General features: G+C 45.7%; 1 protein-coding gene across 1 annotated transcript; it reads left to right on the top strand.

Annotated features, from left to right (window-relative positions):
* The first annotated feature begins 9,185 nt into the window (after positions 1-9,185).
* LOC142563258 (uncharacterized) lies at positions 9,186-25,430 on the top strand. Its single transcript, XM_075673811.1, has 9 exons — positions 9,186-9,343; positions 12,128-12,220; positions 13,727-13,850; positions 14,848-14,898; positions 17,176-17,306; positions 19,191-19,262; positions 20,531-20,691; positions 22,374-22,426; positions 25,420-25,430. Exons 1-9 carry the CDS (start codon positions 9,338-9,340, stop codon positions 25,428-25,430), a joined length of 702 nt encoding a protein of 233 aa, XP_075529926.1. The 5' UTR covers positions 9,186-9,337.
* The last annotated feature ends 1,071 nt before the right edge of the window (positions 25,431-26,501 follow it).

The following is a 26,501-nucleotide window of genomic DNA, read 5'->3' as shown; positions in this document are numbered from 1 at the left end:
CAGTCTCTCGTAATTTTGCTTTAGAGGGGGAGGTGCGTAAATGTGGCCTGATTAAGTGAAGTTTATTCGAGGTTTGCGAGTCCCACAAGTGTTGCCAATAATCTCTTAATCTTTTGCGAATAAAAGGTCTTAAATCTATGGCGGGGACACCTATGGAACAGTTCAAATCTTTTCTTGCTGTGGATGTGGCGATTTCGTCAGCGAGCACATTACCCTCAATACCTCTGTGCCCTGGCACCCAGCATATAATGGCACGTTGATTACATCCATAGACAGTGCACAAGAGCGTATAAAGATAATTAATTACAGGGTTTTGTGCTTTTTAAGCGATACTAACGCCTTAACAACGCTCAGAGAGTCGGTATATATAATTGACTTTCCTAGTTTTAATTGTTTTATGTGTTTCACAGCTGATAATAATGCATAGGCCTCAGCCGTAAAGATACTTGTCTGCGCATGCAAGATGCCAGAGTCGGAGAAAGACGGACCAACTGCTGCATAAGAGACGCCTGCTTGTGACTTAGATGCATCGCTGTAATACTCCGGGCAGCAATACTTCGACCGAAGTTCAAGGAAGTGCATTCGAATGTGCATCTCAGAAGCATGCCTACTGACTTCAATAAACGACATGTCACATGCCGGGAGCTGCCACTGTCACGGCGGTGACAGCTTCGCTGGAAGCATTAGATGGTGTTCTACAAGTGGGACAGACATTTCTTCACTAAGGTTCCTTATACGGAGCGAGAAGGGCTGCCTGACTGTAGGCCGATTATTAAAAAGTGTGGCACAAGAAACATCATTTACAATTGTCTAACAAGGGTGTTCAGGATGCGAGTTTACTTTCAGATGATACGTAAAGCTGGAATATGACCTCTGTAGACGGAGTGACAACTCGTTTCATTCTACATAGAGACTTTCTGCAGGGCTTGTCCTGAAAGCACCGGTCGCTAGGCGGATACCTAGGTGGTGCACAGGGTCTAGGATTTTTAGGGCGCTCGGTGTTGCAGAATGATAGATTATAGCACCATAGTCAAGACGAGAACGGACAAGGCTCCTGTACAAGTTTAGGAGACATTTTCGATCACTTCTCCAGGTTGTGCGAGATAGACTTTTTAAAATATTCATCGTTTTCAAACATTTTGCCTTCAAATATTTGAGATGGGGGATGAAAGTAAGCTTGGAATCTGGAATTATTCCCAGGAATTTGTGCTCACTGCTCACAGATAGTTGCTCTCGATTGATGGTGAGTTTCGGCAATAGTGTTATGCCCCTTCTGCTTGAAAAGAGTATACACGTACTTTTGCGGCAATTTATTTTAAAGCCATTTGCATCCGCCCATTTAGATCATTTGTTCAATGTGAGCTGTATCTGTCGCTCGCAGATTGCAATGTTACATGCTTAAAAACCTATCTATATGTCATCGACATATACAGAATAAAACATTGTGCGTGGTATGACTGTATACAGGGAGTTCATCTTTACAATAAACAGTGTGCAACTAAGCACACCCCCTTGCGGCCCCCCCGTCTCCTGAGTGAATGTTCTAGATAAAGCTTTGCCCACTCTCACACAAAACGTGCGGTTGGATAAGTAGCTTTTGACTGTGTTTAACATATTTCCTCGGACCCCCATCGCGGAAAGGTCTCGCAAAATCCCGAAGCGCCATGTCGTATCGTATGCTTTCTCTTAATCTAAGAATACCGAGAGTAAGAACTGCTTATGTATAAACGCATCTCTGATGTTCGCCTCGATGCGGACGAGGTGGTCTATTGTCGATCTACCTTCTCGGAACCCACATTGGAAGGGGTCTAGTGTTTTGCTATTTTCTAGGAAAGAGATTAAGCGCCGCTTAATAATTTTTTCATACAGCTTGCGCAGGCAGCTTGTTAGTGCTATTGGTCTGTAGCTGCTGGCTAGGGACGGGTCTTTGCCTTCTTAAGTATCGGGATGACTATGGCTTCTTTCCACGAGGACAGAATATGCCCAGCCACCCACATGGCATTGAAAACAGATAGGAGCGTTTTCAGTGCTTCAGGGTGTAGGTATCTAATCATTTCATACATAATGCGGTCGGCGCCTGGCGCCGAGTTTTTGCAACAAGCGAGAGACGCCTTTAGTTCAGCTAAGTTAAATGGATGATTGTAAGCTTCATTCGAGGAGTCTTTGTGATTAAGAGGCTGTCTCTCTGCACGTTCTTTTAACCCCAGGAAAGATTCTGTATAGTGCGATGCACTTGAAACATATTCAAAGTGCTCACCTAGACAATCCGCCTGAGCCTCTAGGCTATCACCGTGGGTGCTTACCAAGGGTAGAGGATGCGCCTGCCGGCCTATTAATTTATTCACTCTTGTCCAGACTTTCGTCTCGTCCGTGTAGAAATTTATCCCAAAGATGTATTTCTTCCAGCTCTCCCTTTTAGCACGTCGACGTGTTCTTCTACCCTGAGCCTTTATATGTTTAAAATTAATCAAGTTTTCGGTGGTTGGAAAGTCGCGAAGTCGTCCCCAAGCTTTGTTTTGGTTTCTCCGTGCTTTTTTTACACTCTTCGTTCTACCATGGGATACGGCGCTTATTCGACATTCCATTAGTTTCACGAATGCATTTTCTCGCAGCCTTAATTATAAGGCATGTAATATACGCCACAGCATCGTCTATACTGAAAGAATCGATTTCATCCCGGATTGTATATGTTAGTTCGCGGAAAAGCTCCCAGTTAGCCGACTCGATCTTCCACCGGGCAGCATGTGGCAAGGATTCATCTTGTTTGGTGAAGTTTAATATAACTGGGAAGTGGTCGCTTCCAAAGGGGTTCTTCAAAACGGACCACTCAAGGTACGGCATTAGTGTACTCGACACTATGCTTAAATCTGTCGAGAAGTATGTATTATGTGCCACGCTGTGGTACGTCGGCTCCTTTGTATTAATTATAAATGCTCCTGAGGAAAAACAAAGTTTTCAATTAGACGACCTCTCGCATCGCAACGAGAGTCTCCCCACAAAGTGTTGCGTGCGTTTAAATCTCCGACAACTATGTACGGCACGGGAAGTTCATCTATGTAGTTTTGAAATTCGCTTTTATTAAGTAGATAACTTGGAGGGATGTATACAGAGCTGATAGTGACCAGCTTATCAAACACCCCTCGGACAGCAACTGCCTCTAGGGGTGTACGAAGTTCTACTTCCAGGCAAGCAACACCTCTGTCTACAATGATTGCAACACCGCCAGATGAGACGAGAGTGTCATCGCGGTCTTTACAAAATGTAGCATATTGTCGAAGGAAATTTGTTTGCGTATGTTTGAGGTGCGTTTCCTGAGCACACAGCACTTTTGGTGTATACTTGTATAGGAGTTCTTTGATATCATCAAGATTGTGCAGCAGGCCTCTGACGTTCCAGTGTATTATTTGCGTATCCATGTTGAATGTGGTTTCTGTGCTGTGTGTTTGAGAAAGACGAGTTACCTCACGGAGCCCTTTGAGGGCGCCAAGATGCGGTGCTTTTCTTTTTGAGAGCAATTGCGAGAATCTCGCCGCTCCTTAGGCGCTAGCGGTGCCGTCTGGATGGTTGTTTCCATCGCCTCGGAAGAGGTGCTGGACAGGCGCTCTTGCGAGCGGTGCGTTCGAGAAGAAGGCTTCGTCCCTGTAGACGAGACTTTTGAGGCCATCTGCTCGAACGTAGATGGCCCCTTCTGCTGGGTTGGCGTAGCAGCGCTAGCTGCAGCCGCCGGGGGAGCGGGAGGCGTCACTGCCGCCTCACTGGGTGTGGGTCGGACAGTCGCCGGAGGCCGTTGTGGTGCTGCCCCCTGTCGCGCCACATCGGCAAAGCTACTCTTGGGCAGGTAGGAAAGCCACCTGCGCGCTTCTTTGAATGAAATATTCCCTTTAACTTTTATCGTCACGATTTCTTTTACTTTTTTCCATGACGGGCACGAGCGTGAGTATGCGGCGTGCTCGCCATCACAGTTGACACAGTGCAGAGCGCATTCGCAATTTTCAGACGTATGACCTCCGCCACTACATTTAGCACATGTCTGCCGCCCTCGGCAGTTCTGGGAACTGTGTCCGAAACGCTGGCATTTAAAGCATCGAAGAGCATTTGGGACATAGGGTCTGACACGTAACTTTACATAGCCTGCCTCGATTGTCTCAGGCAGGATGCTCGAGCCAAAAGTGAGTATAAGATGCTTTGTCTTGATTTCCTTACCGTCGCGCTTTAGCATAATTCGCTTGACATTGATAACCTTCTGTTCGGTCCAGCTTTCCATCAGTTCGGCTTCTGTCAGCTCCATTACATCATCATCAGAGACAACACCACGGCTGGTATACATAGTTCGGTGCGGGGATATAGGGACCTGAATGTCTGCAAATTTAACTAGGTTAGGAAGGCTTTCATGTTGCTTCGCATCGCAGAGTTCCAGAAGGAGATCTCCACTAGCCATCTTTGATGCCTTGTAACCTGCGCCAATTGCTTCGGTAAGACATTTTGACACTAGGAAAGGTGAAATCATTCTCATCGTATCTTCAGGTTTGTCGGAATGAATGACGTGGAATCGGGGAAGCTTTCTAATCTGTTGCCAAAAAACTTGAAGACATCTTCGGTGCGCCCTCGTTTCTGAGGGCGATCAGGAAGTTTGGGGAAAGAATTTTCCATGAGAATATATAAAAATTCGGCAACAAAGCTAACCGCCCACCGCGGAGCCCAATGAGGGGACGCGGCAGAGCTTGCATAGAAGTCTACACGACGCCAGTCGTACGCCGCCACTATAATCAAATATGGTGTACCCAAGGTTGGATAGCCACACAGGGTTGACCCTTGCCGCCAAGAAGAAGGAAGTAAATGGAAGAGAGAAGGAGACAGGAAAGGTGGAAAGTAAGCGAAAGACGAAGGTTGTAGGAAGAGAGAGACAGGAAAAGGCGACTGCCGATTTCCTCCAGGTGGGTCAATCCGGAGGTGCCGTCTATGTGAAGCCGAGGCCGAAGAGGTGTGTTGCCTCCGCCGGGGGGCCTTAAAGGTCCAAACACCCAGCATCGGCTCAACCCCCAGGATCCCCTTTTACCGAGACACGGCTAAGCCGCGCACGGCTACACGCGGGAAGGTCCAACCCTCGTGTGCTCGGGTACGTGGTGTCGCAACACACCAAACGCCTGCTTACGCAGACGCCCCTGCGGGGGGACTCCCACCTGAGGTAGTGGGTTCCAGTGCTTGAATTAACTCTATTTTCTTGTTTTGGCACAGTGAGTGGCATCGGAGCCAGCTGTGGAAGAAGGCGACGACGAACGCGCAAGCAGTGCCACGAGCGCTTCACTGCGGGAGGCGAGCTCACATGACTTTCTTTACCGCATGCCACGTTTTCTAGACCACCGTCTGCTGAGACATTTAAGGCCTTCGACAGAAAAAACTTTCGTTGAAGTAATCAAATTTATAGACGGGTATCAAATTATTTGCACAAGTCGGATTGGGTTACCGAGTCATAAGTTTTAATGCTATTTTGGCGTAATAGGGGAGATAATCGTTAAATATGACATTTAGAGCAATATTCAAATAAGTTAGGCTATTAATAGTACAAGACAGTCTTGTTTACCACAGAGAAATAGCTATAGTAAACGAACAACAAAATCGGTATGACTAGCGCGCCTACCAATTTGAAGTGAAAATTGCGGTTGGAATCTGAGATCGGAATTTCAGAAAGAGAAAATGGATAGAACGACCAAGTGGACGGCTTGAATGTTCATTTTCTTTCCTTTTTTGTTTGCAACGTGAGCATTTACACATGTCAGCGCAAATGTCCCGTGGGGATAAAACTCAGAGCCATGACCGAGCCGACGACCGTCGTATGTAGAAGCTATAGGAAAAGCCCGAGCTTTCGGAAATGGAGCATTCAGAAATCTTTACCCCTTGATAGACAATCGACAGCAAAAATAAGAAATTTTTCAGCATATTCAAGTTCTGGTTGGTAAGCTGATGTAAGGGGAACAATGTCACTCCAAAAGCACGCAAGTAACGGATCGACAAGACGCGGCGCATCATTGGCCATCTTAGAAGATTCTATCCGTGCAATGGTTTCGGGAAGTTGGTGATGCGGGAAGTCAGATGATGATGACACGGCTTGTTTGGCACAGTTGTTAGTCTGTGTTCTCGGTCTAGCTGTGAAACTATAGGGCCAAATCGACGGAATGGAAACCACACAACCGTTAAAAGACGCTGAGATCGAGAGAATCGGTCATCTATTTTACATAAATTCCGCTGACGCAGCAGCCAAAATTAGCGACCTCATCGAGATTTGCAACGAGGGTTCTACGTCTTCGCAGGGTGATCAAACTAAGGACCTTGTAAATGGCGTATGCGTTGGCGAAAAAACGCGTTGAAGCAACGGCTCCCGAGGCAGTCAGTGAAACAACGCATAGTGCTAAGGTTTCGACTTTTCCAGTCCCTCATTACCACAAAAACTCATAGGAAATTTTAGTAACTTCAATAGGCTTGAACTAGCCGCCTGAAACCATCTCTTCAAACAAAAATCTGTGCAGTTTCTTCTTGCGTTGACTTGCGCGAGTGTGTTTGGCGAGTGGCTTGAAGTGTTGTTCTTTTTTACGTCAGGTGGCGCAGCGTTCGGTCACTAACAGCCAATCGCCGCAAGAATGTTGGCGGGTTCCTAATACAACGACGGATCTAACGGTATACTCGTTTCGTCTTCTGCTTTTTAAGAACCCTGGCAACCCATCACATGAAACATTTATCTTCTTCACGCTGCACGCATAGCTCTTACCAAATTTCTATATGTGATCCCGATGCAGAAAACTTCTGGGCTACGAATGTCATAAACGATGGAACTGTTAATGTGTTAATAGCAGGCCTACAGTTTTTGTGTTGTACAAGCGTTGTTATCAGATTGGTTGTACTTGTTGGAATCACGTGTGTGCTTGCCTCATCTATGTGCGTACATCGTTTTGTCGAATTGATTTTTTTATTTGATGATATTAGATTGGCAACTTTCGTGGCCGGCTTTACTTAACATCACGCGATTGCTTTCCATTCTCTACTGAACAATAACAACAAAAAAAATCTTTCGTCCTTGTGAACAGAGCTCCTATGTCGGAGTCCGTAGAACGTTGGTTCGTCACTCGATTTGAAAAATCATGTCGATATTTTTTATTTCCAATCAGCTGCGTGATCATTAGTGGCGATTGGTTGATGTCGAATTTGAGTGAGGACAGTAACACTGAGTTCGATTTTCCTCACCCTATTTCTGTCTTCATGCTCCGTGAGTTATATTGAAAGTCACCGAACGAACCCAATCGGCTGGTCATTCGGGGTGGGGCAACGGAGTTCTTGAGTGACGGCTCGCCGAAGCGCTCGGATTTTGCAATTTCAAGTTTGTGACAGGAGGGTATGTGACCAGCCGTCACCGACAATTTGACGAAGATGAAGTTATGACCACCGCGTGCTCCGCGCACTAAAAACAGAGCGCCACGCGGGAGAAATGCCGGACATCTCGCGGGCAGAGTAATTGCTCGTGGTGGCCGCCGTTCATCGGAACAATGATCTTAACAAGGACGTGGAACTCAGTGAGCCTCACGCGTTTTTCCAGGTAAACTATAGTGTGCACGCCGGATCAGAACGAAAATGACCCCGCGTCGACTCGTCTAAGGAGATTTAGTTCACGCATTCTAAAACTATCGGTTGAAGGAAGGAAGGAAGGAAGGAAGGATATCAGCTTTGTTCAAGGTCCTGCAGGCCACGAGAGCTTTGGGCTCTCATGGAGTGGGCGTCTCCCACGACGGAACCGGGAGGTTGAGTTTCCTGGCGGCATCGCGGACCTGCTGGACGGCCCAGAATTGGGGAGCAAGTTCTTCGCTCCGGATTGCTTCTTCATACTTGCGCTTGTGTGGTTCAGAGTTTATGTGAGCCTGCAAGCACGGCCAGAGTAAATAATAGACGTTAAGGGATGTATTGCAATTGGTACAACAAGACTTGCCGTAGAGCTCAGGTATGTATTGGTGTAGTCTGTTTTGCGTGGGGTATGTGTCTGTTTGTAGCATTCTGAGTGTAACCGCTTGAGCTCGAGTGAGCGTGCGGTGTGGCGTGCTATACTCTCTACGACTGATTGGCGAAGCAAGGGGCAGTACCAAACCGCGGAAGGAAATAAACCAAAATGAGCATTGGGAAACGACAGACCGCTCTCAGTCAACCGTACACGTTTCTTGCATAATGCCAACAACCATCTGCGACATTTGGCTTCCGCCACCGTCAAGACGGACTGACATGTGAGTGAGTACTGGGCCGCCCGTGGAAAGAACTGCAGGTCGCGCGAGCGCTCTGCTACAGGTCTCATTTAGTTTGCTGTAATGTTCTAGCTTACACATAGCGGGTTCGCCGCATAAAATGGCTGTGATTATGAGCGTGGTTTCCCGCAACGTTAAACATGGAACATCTTTGAATGCTCCCGCACTTGCACCACAAAGGTGTGGTTGTCTGTTTCAAAGCAAGATGGGGACATGCCTTGGCTACCGAAGCTATCAGGTTTGTCGAGTCCTGGATAATTTCAGATTTAAGCAGAGCAAACTATACAATGAAAAGAGGCAAGCAAATGGTGGGGCAGGCGATCGGCTACTAAACCCGCCCGAGTACGTCTATTAGTCACGATGGCGGCCGAGAACCAGCGTTGCCTGACTGTTGCACAGGGTTGTTGATTTTGTGCATTGCAAGTCTCCTATTGGAAATGAATGTATCCGCTATAGCTGCTTTCTAATAAGAAAGCACAAATATTAAATACGTCTTCTGCTCTGCAATTGCAACATGCGACTGGACCAAGTAAACCAAAAAATAGGTTTTTGCTTATAGGAGATTCTTGATAAATTATGTGAATTATGTGAAGTCGACCGGCGCTCAATAGATGTGTTGGCGAAATATTAGCATCTACATTCTATTACACTGTCTTGGAACATTTCTTTATGGCTTCGCTGAAGGAACTGATCCTGTAGATGGGGCCATCTTCGTCTTTGTAACGCTCGGAGTCTAATGTTGATGTAGAAGTACAGAAGTTTTCTTTTGATCACTCGAGTAGCTGACATAGCAGGTAGTTTAATCTATGTATTTGCCCTTTGAGCCATTCCAGGCACAAATTCTGAACACTTTAACAGCAGCCATAGTGAATGTCATTGTCATTTTTCTCATTGCCCTTTCAGATATCCTCGTGTACCCAAGACTACTCGAAAGCCGGGCTGCAAATGCCGATTTACTGCTGCACGTTCACGCTGGATTGACGCTGAATCTTCGTAAAAGTTCAATACTCGCAAGATACGTCACCATTGCATCGGCCAGTGCCCCGGTTTCAGAAAATATGGTCGTAAGTTTCGCAGATCTGAATGACTCGGACATTGCATCATCATTTATGCTGTGCCGTTATGGTCTCCCCAGCCTGAGCAAAGTTTGAAATAATTTTCGCGCTAATCAGTAGTGTGAATCAACTCTTATGAAAGGAAAAACTGTAATACACCCGAAAGTAGCTCGAATCCCCAGAAGAAATCCGTAAGAGTTCTTTTTCTGAAAGAAAGCTGCGTCCCTTTAGGACAATCCATCCACGACAGCGAGTACCACCTTGAAACTACTAATGTCTGGGGCCATAGCGTCGGTTCTGCTGTCGTGGGAATGTTTTATTCCGATGAGAAGCTTTCCTTCGTAAAAGCCAGAATGCGAGAGATAGATAAAAGGCAGGGGTGCTAACCAGAAAAGTCTCTGGTTGCCTATTACACTTTAGAAGAGGAAAACAAAACACGCTAATACAACACAATTTCTTAATGTAAATGACGCGAAGCTTGTTTGAATTCACGAAGTATCAGCAGCAGCTATTGACAAGAGCGCAGCGTCGCTGTCTATGTCACGGGGACGAACATGTGTATGATACTTCTCGAGGGAAGAACGTTGATGAGTGGCACATGGCGCAGGAAAGGACGACGTATACTTAAAAAAAATCGGCAGAAACTATTTCACGATGACTATCGACGGTAACCCGTTTGCCATTGGATCAATATGGCGACGAAACGGGTTACCGCCACCGAAACGAGTTATGTATGAGTCGTGTACTAGAGCGGCACTGCTCTTTCGCGCATCCCTAAGGACACTCGGCGCCATCTACCGTGGCCGCCGCGTAGCCTGCAGGTGGCCGCCGAAATTTATGGCGCGCCGGTGCGTGAGAACGCTTAGAAAAGCGTCATGTGGCGACCGGGTTTCTCTATGGCACTTCCTTTTGCGCGCACTGCCCCACCTACTGGCATTGCCATGAAGACCGCCCATATTTTCCACGAGAAGCATGGCGCGCCGATGGCTGCGAATTCTCAAAATTGTTCCCTCGCTTGCCACACTCTCGGTGGCATATGCTCCAGGACCCAAGTGGGAGAGAGGTTCTCTGGAAAGCGGCCCATACCCAGAGCATTTGCGCTGAGTAGGCTGGTTTCCATTCTTGAGTAAACCTTGTGATGGAGATTCGATTCCGCTCAGCGTCGAAGAAAATCTAGGGAGCTTTTACGTCTTTGCAGAATGGCACATTCGCATTGCCATGGACCTGCTTAACCAAGCTGGTGTCAAAGACTTTCAGTGAAGAGCGCCACACACTTAGTGACACATTCCCAGCAAACAAACTTGGGATCGAAGAGGTTCATTGAAGGCCAGCGCAGGCCCAGAGGCACATGCCCAGTGCTCCCGTTTGGCGTGAAAATGTTTCAATGAACAGCGGTAGCTACGCAGCCCCGCATCTGCAGTGACGCTTGTCGGCGCGAGAGAGGTTGTTTGAAGAGCGGAACATATATACGCGAGTTCACATACCCTGTGAACCAAGTTGGTCGGACGGTTGATTTCGAACCCTGCTCGCCCAGCACAGCAGTCCGATGCACTACCTATTCGATAATGGACTACGCAGTGACCCAGGTATAGGCGGGAAAACGGTTACATACACAGATACATACATACAAACACATATAACCCTCGGGAAGTGCATGAAGTACCCTAAGAACGATAACGCCTTGAAACTCCTGGGAAAGTTTGAAGGACCCTTCCTCATAATCGATCCCATCGGTGGCAACACTTCGCGTGTAGGCCACCCTGACGACGAATAGGACCACGAGAGACCGCAAAATTGCGATTTCGAAGTTCACGCATCGTGACTTAAGAAAGGAATTCGTCGCGCATCAGAAGAAGAAGCAGAGGCCCATCGAGAGAGGGCAGTAGGTGTCGCGAGAGCCTCCTGTTTTTTCTTCTGGACATGAGCACAACCTTTACGAGCGGACGAGCAACCATCATTTCGTGGTGCTTTATGCAGCCTCGTTAAGTGTACGCCCATAGTGAACGTGTCAATTTTACCTTCCCTAAAACCGCTTTTGTTAGCAGTGTAGCTCATTCCGTACGGATCCGTTGGCTCTACATCTTTACCATATCACGTTACATCCAGAACAACGAGGAAAAAAGTGATTACGCAGATCAAACGCGTATTCTGGCGTAAATAGGAAGCGAAGCTCTTATCATGTAGTTAATAAATTGCTATAAATTTGTCCATTTTATGCCGGTGCTTTTGGCGCGAAAGAAAGTAACCCGTTCGATTGTGCCTTCGCAGACCCATGATACGCAATGTTAAACATGTGGCGACCATTTTAAAAATGCTGGGGGCCGTTGGCGCAATACAAGTATACATTTGATTGTGGCGTAATTGTTACAGCATCGGGCCCCTGTGTTGGTCGACCGAGGTTCAGATCCAGTCATCGCGTATGTAATTTAGTTTTTGTTCATCCGCCGACTATTTGACAAGGCCGCACGCAACAGCAGGACACGGTCATGGAAATCGCAAAGAAAGCGCGTGGCATTAACAACGAGATGTTCGCAGTGCAGATGTGACAACAAAGTGCTCGTTCACTGGAGAACGACGTGGGGGCAAACGTGTCTGTCGTGCCCTGGACCCGATGCCAAGCGAGAACCGGCTGGCCTTGACCACCGAACAACACAGATTACCTGCACGTTACACGAGTGCTTGAATACTTCGGCCCAACCCCCACACCGCGAACACCGCGTTCTTTGCGCGGCGTGCTTCTAGATAGATTGTGAAAAACCTATAGTTTTCATCTCGTCTCGAATTGCTCTTCAGCTCAACGGATCCGAACTCGAGGAGCATCTGTACCACGACAGCGAGCACCGTTCTTCCCTTCTAGTCATGCCACGGAAAAATGGCGTAGAGGTGGTGAGTGATGACTTGTCGTAATAGGTGTTGAATATTGTTAACTTGCTCAAAAAACGTTGTGGAACCTGGTCAATTGACCTATTCTGTTGTCCAAACGATGACACTAATCAGGCGTTCTTAACGGCGAATACCTTCAGGCGACCCTACCCACTTATCGAGAACGAGTTCATTCGAGCTGAAGGTCAGCTACGGTAAGATTGTTGTACGGGCTCAACTTAATTTTCACCATCGAAATATTATGGGCACTTCACTCATTCGCTTTATATGGCACCGCAGACAGTCTGATTGTTCGTTCACAAATTCTTTATCAAGATTGAAGTGCACCGTGGTGATCCAAGCGCTCGCATGGATAGTTTCTGCAGGTGACACTATGAGTGGATACGGCTGATGGCGTCACGACAAAGTGAGCTGCACTGCTGCAAACTACCCGCAATGCTGTTGTCGATCAATATTCGAGTGTTTACTCGCGCAAATTGTTGGTGGCGTCGTTCATTATATTATGGGCGATCGTTCTGTTCACGGTTAAGCGGAAGGTTAGGTCAGGGGCTCTTATCTAAATACATGCGAAGCGAGCAATCGTTGTCTTGGTATCCACTGCACCAAATTTGATTAGGTTTATACCATTTAAAAGGGAAAGCTTAAGTCTAGTGACTGTCGGTAGCGAATTTCCGCTTTAGGCCGTCAATGTTCCATCAAAATTGTGGACAATCGCAAATTCTCAATAGACGATGCTACCAAGTTTAAATCCCTGTAACTCAGTGATGAAAAAACGATATAAGAAGCTGTGAATTGCATCTAGTAGCACATCTAAAGCAGGACAAAATTGCAATATTACACATGATTCTCAAATTTCTCACTAAAATGTGAGTCAAGCTTTTGCAAAACCCTTGTAACAATGTAAATGTTAACGTAAGATGTAAAGTGATATATCTGACGTGTCGGCTTTGAGTGCTGTAACGAATGCAGTTCACAAAACTGCGATACCGGGTCTTGGTGTAGAGCTACATATTTGCAAAATTCGTGCATCTATCTTTTAGACTTGCCAAGTTTTTGAAAAAAATCCCTTTAAACAAGTGAAATTTTATGTATTCTGTGTATAGAATTCTCTATTATAGAACATAAATTCTATATATATTTTTGGTTAATGAATCTGCATTTTTCTGCGAAGTAAACTATTTTTCTCTCGGAAGGTGGCTACGGCGAAATATAAAACTGCTTTTCTTGTGTGTTGAAAAAAATATCCGAAGCTGTGCTTAAATGATTCGTGACAGCATCCGGTGAATGCAGTTATTACATAAACTTGGAATTTCGCTTTTGCCCATCGGTCTTCGTTCTCTGCTTCAAGATTATTAACTTCGTCTAACGACAGAGGCTTTGAATTCTATCGCAATATTTAAGATTTATTAGTGGTGCGGCGGTTTGCATGCCTGAAGAAAATGAGAAGAATTGAGTGACTTGTTCGTGTTTATAACGGAGTTGTGGTCACAATTATCCCTTGTATTTCAGCAAGGAATCTTGAACGGTCAACTAAGGATTCGCCCAGCTGTCTTTGCCCAACGTTCGGATGAAGGCCTCATTCCGCACGAAGTATTTATGATAGAAGAAAGATCACATATGCCCTTGGAAACAGGTAAGCGCAAAATATCACTGAGAGCGATTCAACACTTGTTCGCACATCTCATTATCAGGAATACCGTAGTGGAGAACTCTAGATTGATCTTGAGCACCGGAGATTCTGTAACGTATACATGAGTCACGAGCGTTTTTGCATTTTGCCCTCATCGAAATGCCACCGCGACTTTACGACCCGAAATGGCGACCTCGAGCTCAGTAGATTGATGACAGTGCCACCGGGTTACCCTGGCATGTAGAGAAAATAATGCGGCTAAGACATCTGAGACCAAATCGCATGCTCCTTCTTTCTTCCCATTTTTTGGGCGACCTCTGCCCTCTCCTGTGGGTCAAGCGACATTTGTGCTTAAACACACTCGCAATATTTTGCATATTGCCTGTTGTGTCATCGAATCTCTGATGTCTGAAGTCAAGGCTTGGCAGTGGTATAGACGTCGAAATATTACGCAGCAAGAAATGACCAGCAAAAGAGGAATACGTGTGCTGCGACGTTCAACTGGGTGAGCTGATTTGGCATGAGGAAAAAACTTCAATAACCAAATGACTAAATACGAGAGGAAAAAACAAAAGCACAACGACTAAGTGGGAACTGATCTTCTGAAAGTCGTCTTTGTTTGCGAATATTTTTTTTATTTCCACGATGAAGCTTTACAAGAGATGAGCTCCTTTAACGCATTTTCCCGAGAATTCGGGACTGCGTGTAAACTTGTTTAATTCCTCACTACTGCTTTTCGACCCAACAACCCAGTTACATTTATTTTCGCATAAAGCGCAGTAAAGCAAGGCTGTATTACGTTTTTCTTTGCGATGGCTGCCTGCACTTTCCTACTGTGAGTTCATTATGTCATGTGCTGCGAGTGTCAGCACCCTGAAAGACCTTGCCAGGTAGCTTAATTCATCAACCACGCGTTGCGTATTTCTAGATTATTGCACAGTGACAAGGCACATATAACAGTTTCTGATGTTTTGCTTCGCCCTTTTTTTTTCTTATGCAGCCCACAACACCGAAAAGCAAAACTACTTAGTGAATAACGCAACAACTGTCGGCAAGTATATTATCGTTGTCGTTTCGAAATATCACTTATAATGTGTTGAGCAGCCAGTTGCTTCTTAATGCTCTTCCTGGTGCGAACTACTTGCAGCTGCTTCGCTTCACTTTCACGTATCGTACGAATGCGCGCGTATTTCACTGCGCACATATTTAAAAATACATTCAGAACTTATCACTGCTTCTTCATGCAAAGATTTCACAGACAGTTTGCAATTTATGTTCGGGATCACTCTCTCTCAAAAAACATGTAAGCGCACTCAACCCGTGTTGACATCTGCGTAATGCGAAACATTCATGGTTTTGTATGAAATGGCTTTTGTGAATTGTATACGTGTTCGGCAGCCGTATGGTCACCACTCTTGCGACGTGTTGCGCATTGATTAAACCAAGAGAGCGTAGACCAAGACAAATTCATATTACTTATGCGTTGCGTTAGCTTAACTTTTGTCTTACCATGAATTTTACATATCTTACTAAATTTACGTCCTGACAGACATGCAATGCCAACACATTAATAGCGGAATTCGCCGTATACCTATTGCTTTCAAATGTTTATTTCCATGAAATATGAAAGTAAAAGAGGCACCATAATTGAAGCAGTAAGAAATTGGTGGTTCGATGAATCACCTAGGTGACATCTGTAGCTGGAGTGCCAGCAAGTGCGGGTTTTACAAGACACTGTCTCTCTACTGCGACAGCAGCCGAGAGCTTGTGAAAGGGTTGCTGTGTCTGTCACTACGGTTGTTTCTTTTGTTTGAACAACAAACGTAAGCGTCATGTCAAATAAGAAACGTATTCAAATGGAGAGGATGACGGAATCGCTAGTGATAATAATCACCAAGTGTGTGCTGGAACAAGAACACCATGCCGTCGGCATATTTTAGTTATGCATTTCTCGTGGTCGGTTAAACTTACAGAAACTTCAGCACATTTGGTTTTCTTTTTCCAAATTTTGCTGATTTTTTTATTTCTGCAAGCTACTTTTACTCTCACAAGCTTCCTCGGGACGTTTACTTATTCGTTTCTTTTTCGGGTCACTCCCAGACTAGGAGGGCTTCTTTGTGTCTTAAACGACAATTCTGCAGGGCTTCTTTGTGTCTTAAACAACAATTCTGCCTGACAATCCACGATGCACTAGCTTCACTGCTTCAGCCTGGCAGCGGATGTCTCAAAAGCCTTCAAGAAATACTTTCACGGAATTCTCGGTCAGCAAGTGATGTGCTATCTGCGAACAGTTGCTGAAGAGTTTAATGTCTCAAGGCTATGTGCGCACATGCAGTGACGTATGAAAACGAGGACAGAGCCCGCTTAGTCATCCTAATGCTTCTTGAAACTGACATTTTAAATACAAATTCCGCGAAGACATGGAAATGCCACCGGCAGTTGTACGTGTGTGTGCTTACTGCGTTATATGTGTCCGTTTATATGCGCGACGTGCTCGCTTCGTATTTTTTCGTCTTTCTTGAAATTGCCGCAACTTCATTCCCTTGTGCCTGACACGACACATTCTTGCACACTTGTCCAAAAGTGAGCCTCCTTTTCTCTGTGCTTATCTACTTGCTGTACTTTGCCGCACTCTGATGAGCGAAAGTGACCAGAAAATGTGTCGCGTACGGAAAGAGGAATGAGCGCGCAACGACCATAAAAACTTTTACCTGTTTCATAAGCCCTGCATTGAGAACAAAACGCTGTGGCTTAGTTCTACTGGAGAATGCATCTGTTGGTCTGATCGTGAAATAGCAAATCCACGATACGGGCTGGTTCCGGACGCTGCAAATAGTTGAGTAGGTGGCTTGTATGTTTGCCGTGCGCAGCAGATAATCAGTCCAGAAAAGAGTTGAGCTGCGCCTGCGCACTGCAGCTAGAAATACCGCGAACTGTACTGACCCTTGTAGCAAAGAAAGTTTTTTATCACGTGCGCTGGAAAGCTTGAGCACTCGGCTATAACAGTTCACGTGTTAACATTCCCTCTAGGTGGCGCACGCTACCATCCGGATAACTGAGCACCGTGTCATAATGTGGTACAGACCACTGTGAGATCGTTTCGTTTCAGTAAATACTTACGCCTTATGTGTACCGGGTGATACGCTTCCTATGTCGTGAGATTTTTGTGCAGCATAAATGCGGCGCTTATTCAAATTTTGTGTGCTCTGTATTCAACACATTGCGACCCTAACGCTTTAATAATAAACCACGTGCAGAGCGGGCAGTTTTGAACAGTGCTCAGGCTTGTCCTTTTCCGATTTTTTTCTTGTTGCACAATCTCTTGCAGAATCACCACAGAAGGGGGCTGTTACTGATAGATTCGTCGTCGAAGTCTGCTTTGTAGTAGGCGCCGAATATGAAAAGACATTCGATGAAACTCGGGATCTGGTAATCTACCTAGGCACGTTGCTAAATGCGGTAAGTTGTGTGCAACGAATTCCGTAATTTCTTTTTCGCATTTCGCGGCTGAGAGATCACTGTTTCCACTGCCCTTGACCATAGTCCCAGTGCTGCCGAAGCCATACAATTGCTTAATATCGCTCAGCCTGATACTGGCAGTCTCTGTGTCGGTGCAGGTATTGTCCTGGACGAGCCTTTTCACGCTCAGAGGCACGCATTGCAACAGTCAGCTGGCTCATCTGTACAATGAAACCTGTTTACAAAAGTACATACAGCTGTATTATGATGGACTGCGTTGCAGTCAGCCAAGGAAATAAGAGATAAAGGTATAGCAACGGTTTCTTGCATCGTGTCCCATATTGCTCCAAAGTTAGGTTTCGGAGGGTAGGATTGGTGGGATATGATAGCAATTCCACGGTAAGCGTTCCGTTGTGTTCCACGAGGCTGTTTGTGCTTAGACCGCGGAGAATACGAGTGCCTACAGTTTAGCAGAGAATTTCGAGATCACCCAAAGCTGGCTCCTTCGCACCCTCAAAATTAGTTGCGCAAAGAATATCATTTCACGTAACATTTTAGTAAGTGGCCTCCTATGCCGGACGACAAGATTCTTTACTTGAAAAAGGAAAGGAGGAACGCACTCGCTACCACATTTACGTTTGTTCGTACGGCTTTTTCCGCTTTAAAACCGCATCCGGTCTTCGGCTATAGCACGAGTGAGCACAACACGAAGTCATGCATGTTCAACCTAAAGACCTGCTCACTGCGACACCAAGTTTCAAAGCAATCAGATGACAGGTTCGAATATAAAATGCAACTTCCCTATGTGAATCCACAGAAAAGTTTTATAGTTAACCTTTCTGAAACCTTATTCCATCTAGCCATATATTTGTCACTGTGGGGCTCATCGTGCATAATGCCTAATTTGGTCATCTGCTTATTAATATTCATGTATACGATGAATGCATTGGTACTGAATAACCGCCGATAGTTGGGAGAGTCAGTAAGATTGCAACTTTGCACACAGCGGGAAGGAAGCAAAAAAATTGAACGCGAAGGCAGCATGACAAAGCATGTGCGCTGGTGTCGAGTTCTCCGTCCCTTTTATTCGCACGTTAAGTGAAGCTGCAATTGATATCGAATGCCTCGCATATGTTAATTGATTATATTTTTAGCTAAATTCGCTAGCGTCCGAAACCTTCTTCTTTGGCTCTAGCAAACAACTAACGCCATTTCCCAGCTCTGTTATTTAGTATTTATGAGTGTAATATTATTAGCCATTTGAAATGAAGTTAGCGCATAACGTTATCTTTTAAAATTATCTGTGCATAGCAAGTTGTAATTTACAAAGATGTGCAGAGAATCGCATTAATAACAAACTTAAGTTGTTTTCTCTGTGAAATTCTTGTATTTTTGAAGTGTGTCCCGCAAAGTGTGTCTTGTGCATAAGCTGAATCGAATTTGCTCATAGTATTGTGTTGTTGCACATTAATAACAATGCATGGTAAAGCTGCACGACAGGCTGACGATACTGGGCGACCAGCTATCTATAGCTTCGTTTCAGAATTTCATAGAATGGTATTTTTGAAAAGCTTGGGCAAGCTTTTCATAGCCAGAAATGTAGGAGTATACGTTAGTTATGCACTACATTTATTCTTGCGTTACCATGCAGAACTCTTTCCGTGTTCGCCGAAATGTCAAACACCAAAATTCCACCTTCTATATAAGATAATAACGCCCTTTCGCTTTCACAGCTGCCCTTGCAGCAGCACTAGAACCGCAGCACGATCTGAAATTTGCCCTTTTAGACGCTGCGATAGAGCTGCGGGAATTACTGACGTCAGGTTCACACGTTTTGCGAATGACGATGTTTTGTTTTCTTCCTGTCCTTTTTCTTGCGCAAAGGTTGCCCTTTGGTTCGCTGGAGTGACTGATCCAGTTGTGAGATTCCAGCTTAACGCAGTTATCAAAACTGAGGTGAGCTATTTTCCAACAGAAATCAGCGCCAGAACCAAAACAGAATCAGAAACCAGTTTAAAAATGCTGTATTAAGTAAACTTCGCACGGTTTGGGATGCTTTACCGATACTTCAACATGCTTAGCATCTATGTGCTTCCTCTCGGCACCAGCCTATATTTTACCGGAATGTACGGCTCGGGTCAACGCGAAGACTGGCTGACGCGCGCCGTACGCTTCAGGCTCATAAAAACGTGGAGGCCTTGTTCTTTCCGCGACGATACTCCCTTCGCTATACTTTTATGCACCCGCTGTCTCTCACGACTTAGGAGTCCACAGCGGTCGAGCTCTTGCTGTACTTTTTTCTGTTAGTCCGCGGTTTAAGGTCGGTTGACCCCACTCGTAGCTCTTACTGCCCGGCACGAAACAACGGGGGATAAATCATTCTGTCGTATTTCTAAACCTTTCCGGGTCCTTCGTAATCCTCGTGCGTTATTCGATGAATTTACGAACTTACGCATGTAAAACGATAGCCGATTCGGAACCATAACATCCGGAACATACTATCTCTACAGCTTAACATGTCATACTGAACGTGTACTTGCTCAGACGCACGCATGTAAAACGATAGGTGGAACAATTATAAGCCATTACGAGAAGGGCTGACGACGATGGCATGGCGAGCTTCAGCTCGCTGAAATTATGAAGATTTAACGACCATGACGTCATAATGTCCATAAGGACATAGCTAGTGGCCCAAGCTGCAAGACAACTTGGTCCACTGGGTAAGCAGTAAGAGGCTATCTAGCTAGATAGGCTGTAAACGCCAGTGGTATGCAAGTAGTGCTAATCGCAATAAAAATTTATCTGAGGCTTCTACTTTGAAAGTGCTGTCACTCATATCTAAAGCCCTACAAAATTTTCCTAGATGATTATAAATAAAAAAAGTAAATACTAGCGCCGCTGGATAAGCCACACTAAAGCTATAGCGATGCCACACGTATCGTGTACTGACATCAGGACAGGCGCACCAAGTGACAATTTAATTACACGGCGTGAACCCGTTGGAGGCCGCGTTAACCTGGCGAGGCACCGACGCCAAAGTCGAAGAGACACGCATATGAAGCTTCGCTTGAAAGTGCAATATAGACATCACGCCGCGCATGGCACGGCATCGTGTGGGACCACGATCGGAACACTGTCCACGATGCGTTCCAAACTTATCTTCTTTCACATTTCTGCGCATGATTCTTCATGTTTGCAATCTGGTGTACGTCGTTCTTTTGTAGGACGAAGCCAGCGCTGGAAGAAATATCTGCGGGAACGCATTCCATGAGCTTCGAGAACAGAACATCTGTGCTGTGGATATCGGCGATGTACTGAATAAGACGGCAGATTTGATAAAGGCATGCCAGTTCACAAATTGTGACATTGCGGTGCGCCTTACCAGGTATGTAAATTCAATTGAAAATATTTGCGGGAGTCCTCTGCTTGTTGTTTCCGGAAAGCATACATAAGTGATCGTGTTCCCTGCTCAAGCCTGTCACCAGCTTCCTTATTTTTTTCTTTCTAGCTGTTGGTTTGTACTCCTTCATCAGTAATCTGAATGGACAGGCTTTAATTTAGAATTTCGCACATTTAGGAGCCCGCAGAGCAGCGTGCATGCTGTAGAAGGTGATGTCATGTTTTGTCACTGAGCACAAGTTTTCCTGTTTCTTTCCTCCTTTACGCGAACGGCCTTCCCAGTGCCTGGCAATAACATCGTTCGGTTACGGGTTTACAATTCCTGAATAAGATATACGAGTCTGTAATGAAATAATTTTCCTTAACCTTAATCAAAAATCATAAGACATTTAAGAAAAACAACGTCTGAACATTAGATCAAATAGACAAAGTATTTATCACTACTAAGAGAATACAGGAGAAAAGTGAACGTGTGAATGTCTTGCGTCCCGTAAAAAGCATGTTTAGATCATTCAAAACATCGCATGCCATTAACAAGCAGAAGTAAATGCGTGTCGCAACTACCTAGCACCTACGTAGTTGCGTAATGAAAATGTCAACATAAAAATGTCAGTGCCCTTGAACTCTACGAAGAAGGATGACCAGCGAAGCTGTGTATGTGGACCCCTTAATGACGAACTGCACCTCCACCACGGTACGACCCGGCATTGCACTATCTTCGGGATCGGCCCACGTATGGGGAGTGCTTAACGCCTGCTTCACCTCCGTCGCCGGTCGGGCCACTATGGCACTGTCTTTCGGATCGGCCGACGTATGGGGAGTACTTAACGCCTGCTTCACCTCCGCCGTGGGTCCGGCCGGTATGGCACTATGTCTGGGATCGGCCCACGTATGGGGAGTGCTTAATGCCTGCTTCACCTCCGCCGCGGGTCGGGCAGGCATCGCACAATCTTCGCGATCTGTTCACGTATGGGGAGTGCTTAACGCCTGCTTCACCTCCGCCGCGGGTCGGCCCGGCATTCTACAATCTTCGGGATAGGCCTACGTATGAAGCGTGCTTAACGCCTGCTTCACCTCCGCCGCGGGTCGGGCCGGTATTTCACTAGCTTCGCGATCTGTTCACGTATGGGGAGTGCTTAATGCCTGATTCACCTCTGCCGTGGGTCGGCCCGGACTTGCACTATCTCCGAGATTGGCCCACGTATGGTGAGTTTTTTGCTTACTTCAAATGCACGAAAATTGCCTTGGACAATAAAAGTATACAGCTTCACTGTAAAACCCCGCCTAGATGGCGGTCAGAAGCCCTTGGGACCTGGCGGCATCCTCGGCCTGCTGGACGGACAAAAGTTGGTTTTCGGGGACCGAGCTGAGCAGAACGATCCCCCACTGCTGCCCATATTTATTTTCTTGGCTCTGTCGGGGCGCCCGAAGGCAGGCCCGGATAATGTGATTCAGGTCCGCTCTTTCTTGACAAAATTTGCATTTGGACGAATATTGTGTAATCCAATACTGCGGGAGAAAAAATTAAAATCTGCTAACATGGAGCGCCTGTAGAGGTTAAAAAAAGATGTTTGCATCATTGTGGCAGCACTCCGTAAAACATTTTGTTTGAATATGCAGATCCCTTTAAGACAGCAACCGGTGACATAAAATGTTCACACTTTCTAGCGAAGACATGGCGGAGAAATTGAATGACACGTTCATCGACAGGACAATTCATGGTAGGTGGTGCTGTTTATATCATGTCAGACTAGCAATAGCTGCTACACCAGTCCTCTAACTTCCCGCTTATAGTGTTCTTGGTTTAAGCACGAGGTCTCGGGTTAGATTCCAAGAAGCGGTGATCACATATTGACAAGACAAACAACTCGAGAAAATACCGCTAACTGCATTTTGAGGGCACAATGACAGGTGCGTATATATAGAACCCACCCCATGCAAGTATTCAAGAAATGCAGAAACAGCAAAAATTATCCCCATTGAAAAAGACCCCTATGCGCAGTTTCATAATTACATATAATCAGGCGCATTGATGTGGGAGCATACGGGTTTACATAAGCGTCCTGCATGGTCTTGCCATAAACAGTTCTTAATTTCATGGAGGAAGGGGTCGTTACTTATATTTGCTTTAAATCAATATAAATATTTTTATTACTGTAATATCGCGCTTTTTCGCTTGCAATTAGCGTGCTATTACGGTTGCGAGACTTCGAACAACTACTTGAAGTTTAAGCCATTTCTGCTGAGAAGTTACCGGCTTTGTCTGTGTTCCTGTGTCCGTGCTTGTGTTATGCTGTTCATTTCCTTCAACTTGCACTTTCTTCTTTAATCTTCCTGACTTCTGGGGTTCTCTCTTGCTACTTTTTTGTAAATGTACGCCTCCCATACCTTTCTCAGTAATCGCTCTTTTTTGTGTTTTACAGTGATAGCTGCTTTGGGGCTCACTTTCCATAGTCGTTTTGATGTCCACCCAATTACCCGATGTCCGTCCCTGAAATGTAGAACCTACGCTTAAGCCAAGCTTTCTTTGCATCTTCCGCGACTTCGCCTCTGCTGATGACTGCTGTCTCGCCGTGAAGCTCTTGCTGTATACGTGGATTACACTGAAAGTAATGTCATCGTCACACCGGCGTCATCCTGCAGTTGTCAGCCATGCTGGCTGGTCGCTATGGCGTTGCACACTTGGCCGGCACTGGGCACAGTGCAAATGAACGTCGTTCATAATGCGCACAAAACTGACAAGAGTGGCACCGTACATACACCGTATAAAGTACAGTTAGAATGAAGCTGTCCAGTGACGGCAAGCGATGCATGCGAGCGCGGAGATGAGCTCTATAACAACGATACGGCGTCGTTGTGATACAATCGTCGACATTTCGTCGTGGCTATTTCATCGGCTTCATGCCAGTGTGATCATTTATGCGTTCTCGTGTCATCGTCATCCTTCCACTGCTTTCAGTGTGTCGCTGTCACTGCGCTGTCATTTCGTCGCTGTCACGCCGCCATCTTCAAGCAGTCGTAGTCTGCGTCCTAATCAGTCTATCGTTATCATGCTATCGCCATCATATCATTGCCGTCATCGCCGTCATGCCTTTAGGCGGTCGCCGTCATTTTGTCGTAGTGATTCCACTGTCGTAAACATGTGGTCATCACACCGCCATCGTCTTACAGTCGTCATCATACCATTGTCTATTATCACGCTGTCATCGTCATTCAAGCTCCGTCAGTCTCTTCGTCGCACCAGCATCGTCATAACGTCGTCGTCAGATTATAAGCATCACTTCAGCATCGAGATCAAGCTGTCTTCACGCCGTCATCGTTACATTATTTTCATACCATGGTCACCAAGCAATTCCTATCATACCATCGTTATCATACCATCTTCGTCGTCCCATATTCGGCATGCCGACTTCGTCACAGCATCATCGTCATACCAGAGTTGTTACTCCAGCACCGTTACCCCGACATCATTGTCATACCATCGTGGCCTCTCGCACGTCGTCATCTCATGGTTCTCATGCATCCTCGTCATCGTGCCGTGGTGGCAGTTCTAGGGTGGTCCTCTTGTTGTAGTGATTCCAGTGTCTTGTCGTCGCGTCTTACCATCATCTTCATGCCATCAAGATCGCTCCATCATCGTCATTCCTTTTTCGTGAAACATGCCGTGTGGCATCGAGTGCAATGAGTTTTTGCTGAGCGAGAAAGTCCCCAATGAAAATATCCATCTGGGTCGTGTGGTCTCTACTTGCAAATGATCGCTAAACAACAACAACGTTCTTCACAAACACCATTGAAAGTTATGCTTAGACCGATTCTCACAATGCATGTAGCCCGCAGATTTTGTTTTTCTCCAGAATATTATGCACAAAAAGGTCGCAGTGCGCCGCCAAGTATTCAAACTCTCGAATGACGATTCACAATCGAAGACGCTACTTCTCAGCCACTCCACAGGTGCTGCGACAAGGAAAACTGGGCCTCGAGAATATTGCACCTGGTCTCTCGAGTGCTCGCTAAACGATCGGTAGGCGCCACGTTGTCCAGCTTATCCATAAACGAACTACGGAGTGATACAAACGAAGCCCGTAGCAAGAAGCGAAAGGCTGAATCGCAAAAAGCGCGAAGAGAGTCACTTCATTTTGCTTCTTCCTGCCAGATGGAGCGCAACCTACGCAAACGAAGACGAATTGGACTGGACGCATCACTGAATACATTATTTTTCTTTTTTCATGCCAGGAATGTCCCCGCGCTATTCTGCAAATGATCACGCTGTTCGATATAGCTCGAAACAGTGCAACAGCTAATACACCTACACCTGCACCACCTATCGCATAATCTTTTTGTGCTATGGCCGAATCGAACTTATTTTCATACTCCTGACCCTCCTTACCCCAAGTAGGCTTTCGAGCCATCCTGTTGAATAAGTACTTTATTCACTCAGGCATTGACCTGTGGGAATCGCGGATACTGCAGAACCCGTCGTGTCGTTGCCGATATTTTTGCCTATTCAATTACCGGTCCAAGCCCATTTGCGACAACTGATTTATTGCCAGCATGCTCTGGCGTCATTTCATGTTAGTGTCCAATACTCACTCAAAGTTTTAGTCCTTGCAAAAAAAAAATCCAGCGGCAAAATGCCGAGTATAATGAACAATTTCCGCGCATTCAATGGCGGAAATATCGGCTACGTAAATTCTTAGCCTGTTCTTTTTCTCAGGTCCAAAGTGAGCATGGCAAGCCCTTCAGAAAAGTTCACTGCGAAAGAGCATTAGGACTATAATCGAGTTCTTGTTTCCCCAAGAAGAGGTGCGAAGCAGATGGATGGTGAAATGTCACAAACTTTAGGCGACATAGGCCATTCATATGCTACCGTTAAATGTTCAATTGCGAATTTTCGAACTTGCCAATCCCACGTTTGAAGTCATAAGCACCACAAAAAGACGTGTTTCTGTCCCTTTGCCTGCAAATGCAAAAGCCATCCACGACGTGTTACGAAGGGCTGCCAAATACCAGCCAGGAGTATTGCTAAATATGTGGGAATGTCACGTGAGAGAGTTGCTACTATTATCCTGAACAACTTGCAGACGAGAAATATAACAAAGTGGATCGCAATACTTTTGACAACTAAACAAAAGAGGAAACTATGACGGGCGTCTTACAAAATTGTGAAAAAAAAATTTGGTTTCCTGGGCAAACTGCTAAGTGGCAGTGAGACACGAAATTACTGTTATGATCCTGAGACTAAAGAACAGCCCGAGAAATAAACGCTCACTAATTCCACCTGGCAAACGAAGTTCCATGTGAAGAGGTCACCGCAAAAGCCTACTGCAACAGTCTTTTGGGATAAGAAAGGAGTTGTACTGGTGGACTACCTCCAAGATGGTTCAACCCTTTATGCAGAATATTTATGTGCGTTCTTGACGAGGTTGAGTCAAACCGTCAAGAAAAAAAGCATCGTCGGAGGACCTCCAAAGTTACCTTGTCACGCACTGCGGGTGAAACAGTGGCAAACGTCAGTTCCTTGGGCTTTCAAGTGATGCCCCATCCAACGTATTCACCCGACCTTGAACCTTCCAACTATAATCTTCCCGAACCTCAAAAAGCGCCTGAAAGCGCAACGATTTCAGAGTGTTTTACAAAGAACTAATGCGCAAATGAATGGTTTCACCATCAGACGGAAGAACTTCTTGCAGGAATTTAAGAAGCTGAAGAACTCGTGTCACAAGCTCGTGAACTTCCCGAAGGATTACGTAGGACAATGTGGCAATAGCGATTCCGTAGGTGTTTTTCTTTCTCGGT

The sequence above is a fragment of the Dermacentor variabilis genome, chromosome 11 (genome assembly GCF_050947875.1).
Source record: "Dermacentor variabilis isolate Ectoservices chromosome 11, ASM5094787v1, whole genome shotgun sequence".
In the NCBI taxonomy this organism is placed as follows: Eukaryota; Metazoa; Arthropoda; class Arachnida; order Ixodida; family Ixodidae; genus Dermacentor; species Dermacentor variabilis.
This window is presented reverse-complemented; position numbering and strand designations above follow the sequence as displayed.

Excerpts from the sequence above, each read along its gene's own strand:
- LOC142563258 (XM_075673811.1), top strand. Across the intron at positions 13,851-14,847 it reads ACATATGCCCTTGGAAACAG|CCCACAACACCGAAAAGCAA; the intron begins GTAAGCGCAAAA and ends TTTCTTATGCAG. Across the intron at positions 14,899-17,175 it reads GAATAACGCAACAACTGTCG|AATCACCACAGAAGGGGGCT; the intron begins GCAAGTATATTA and ends AATCTCTTGCAG.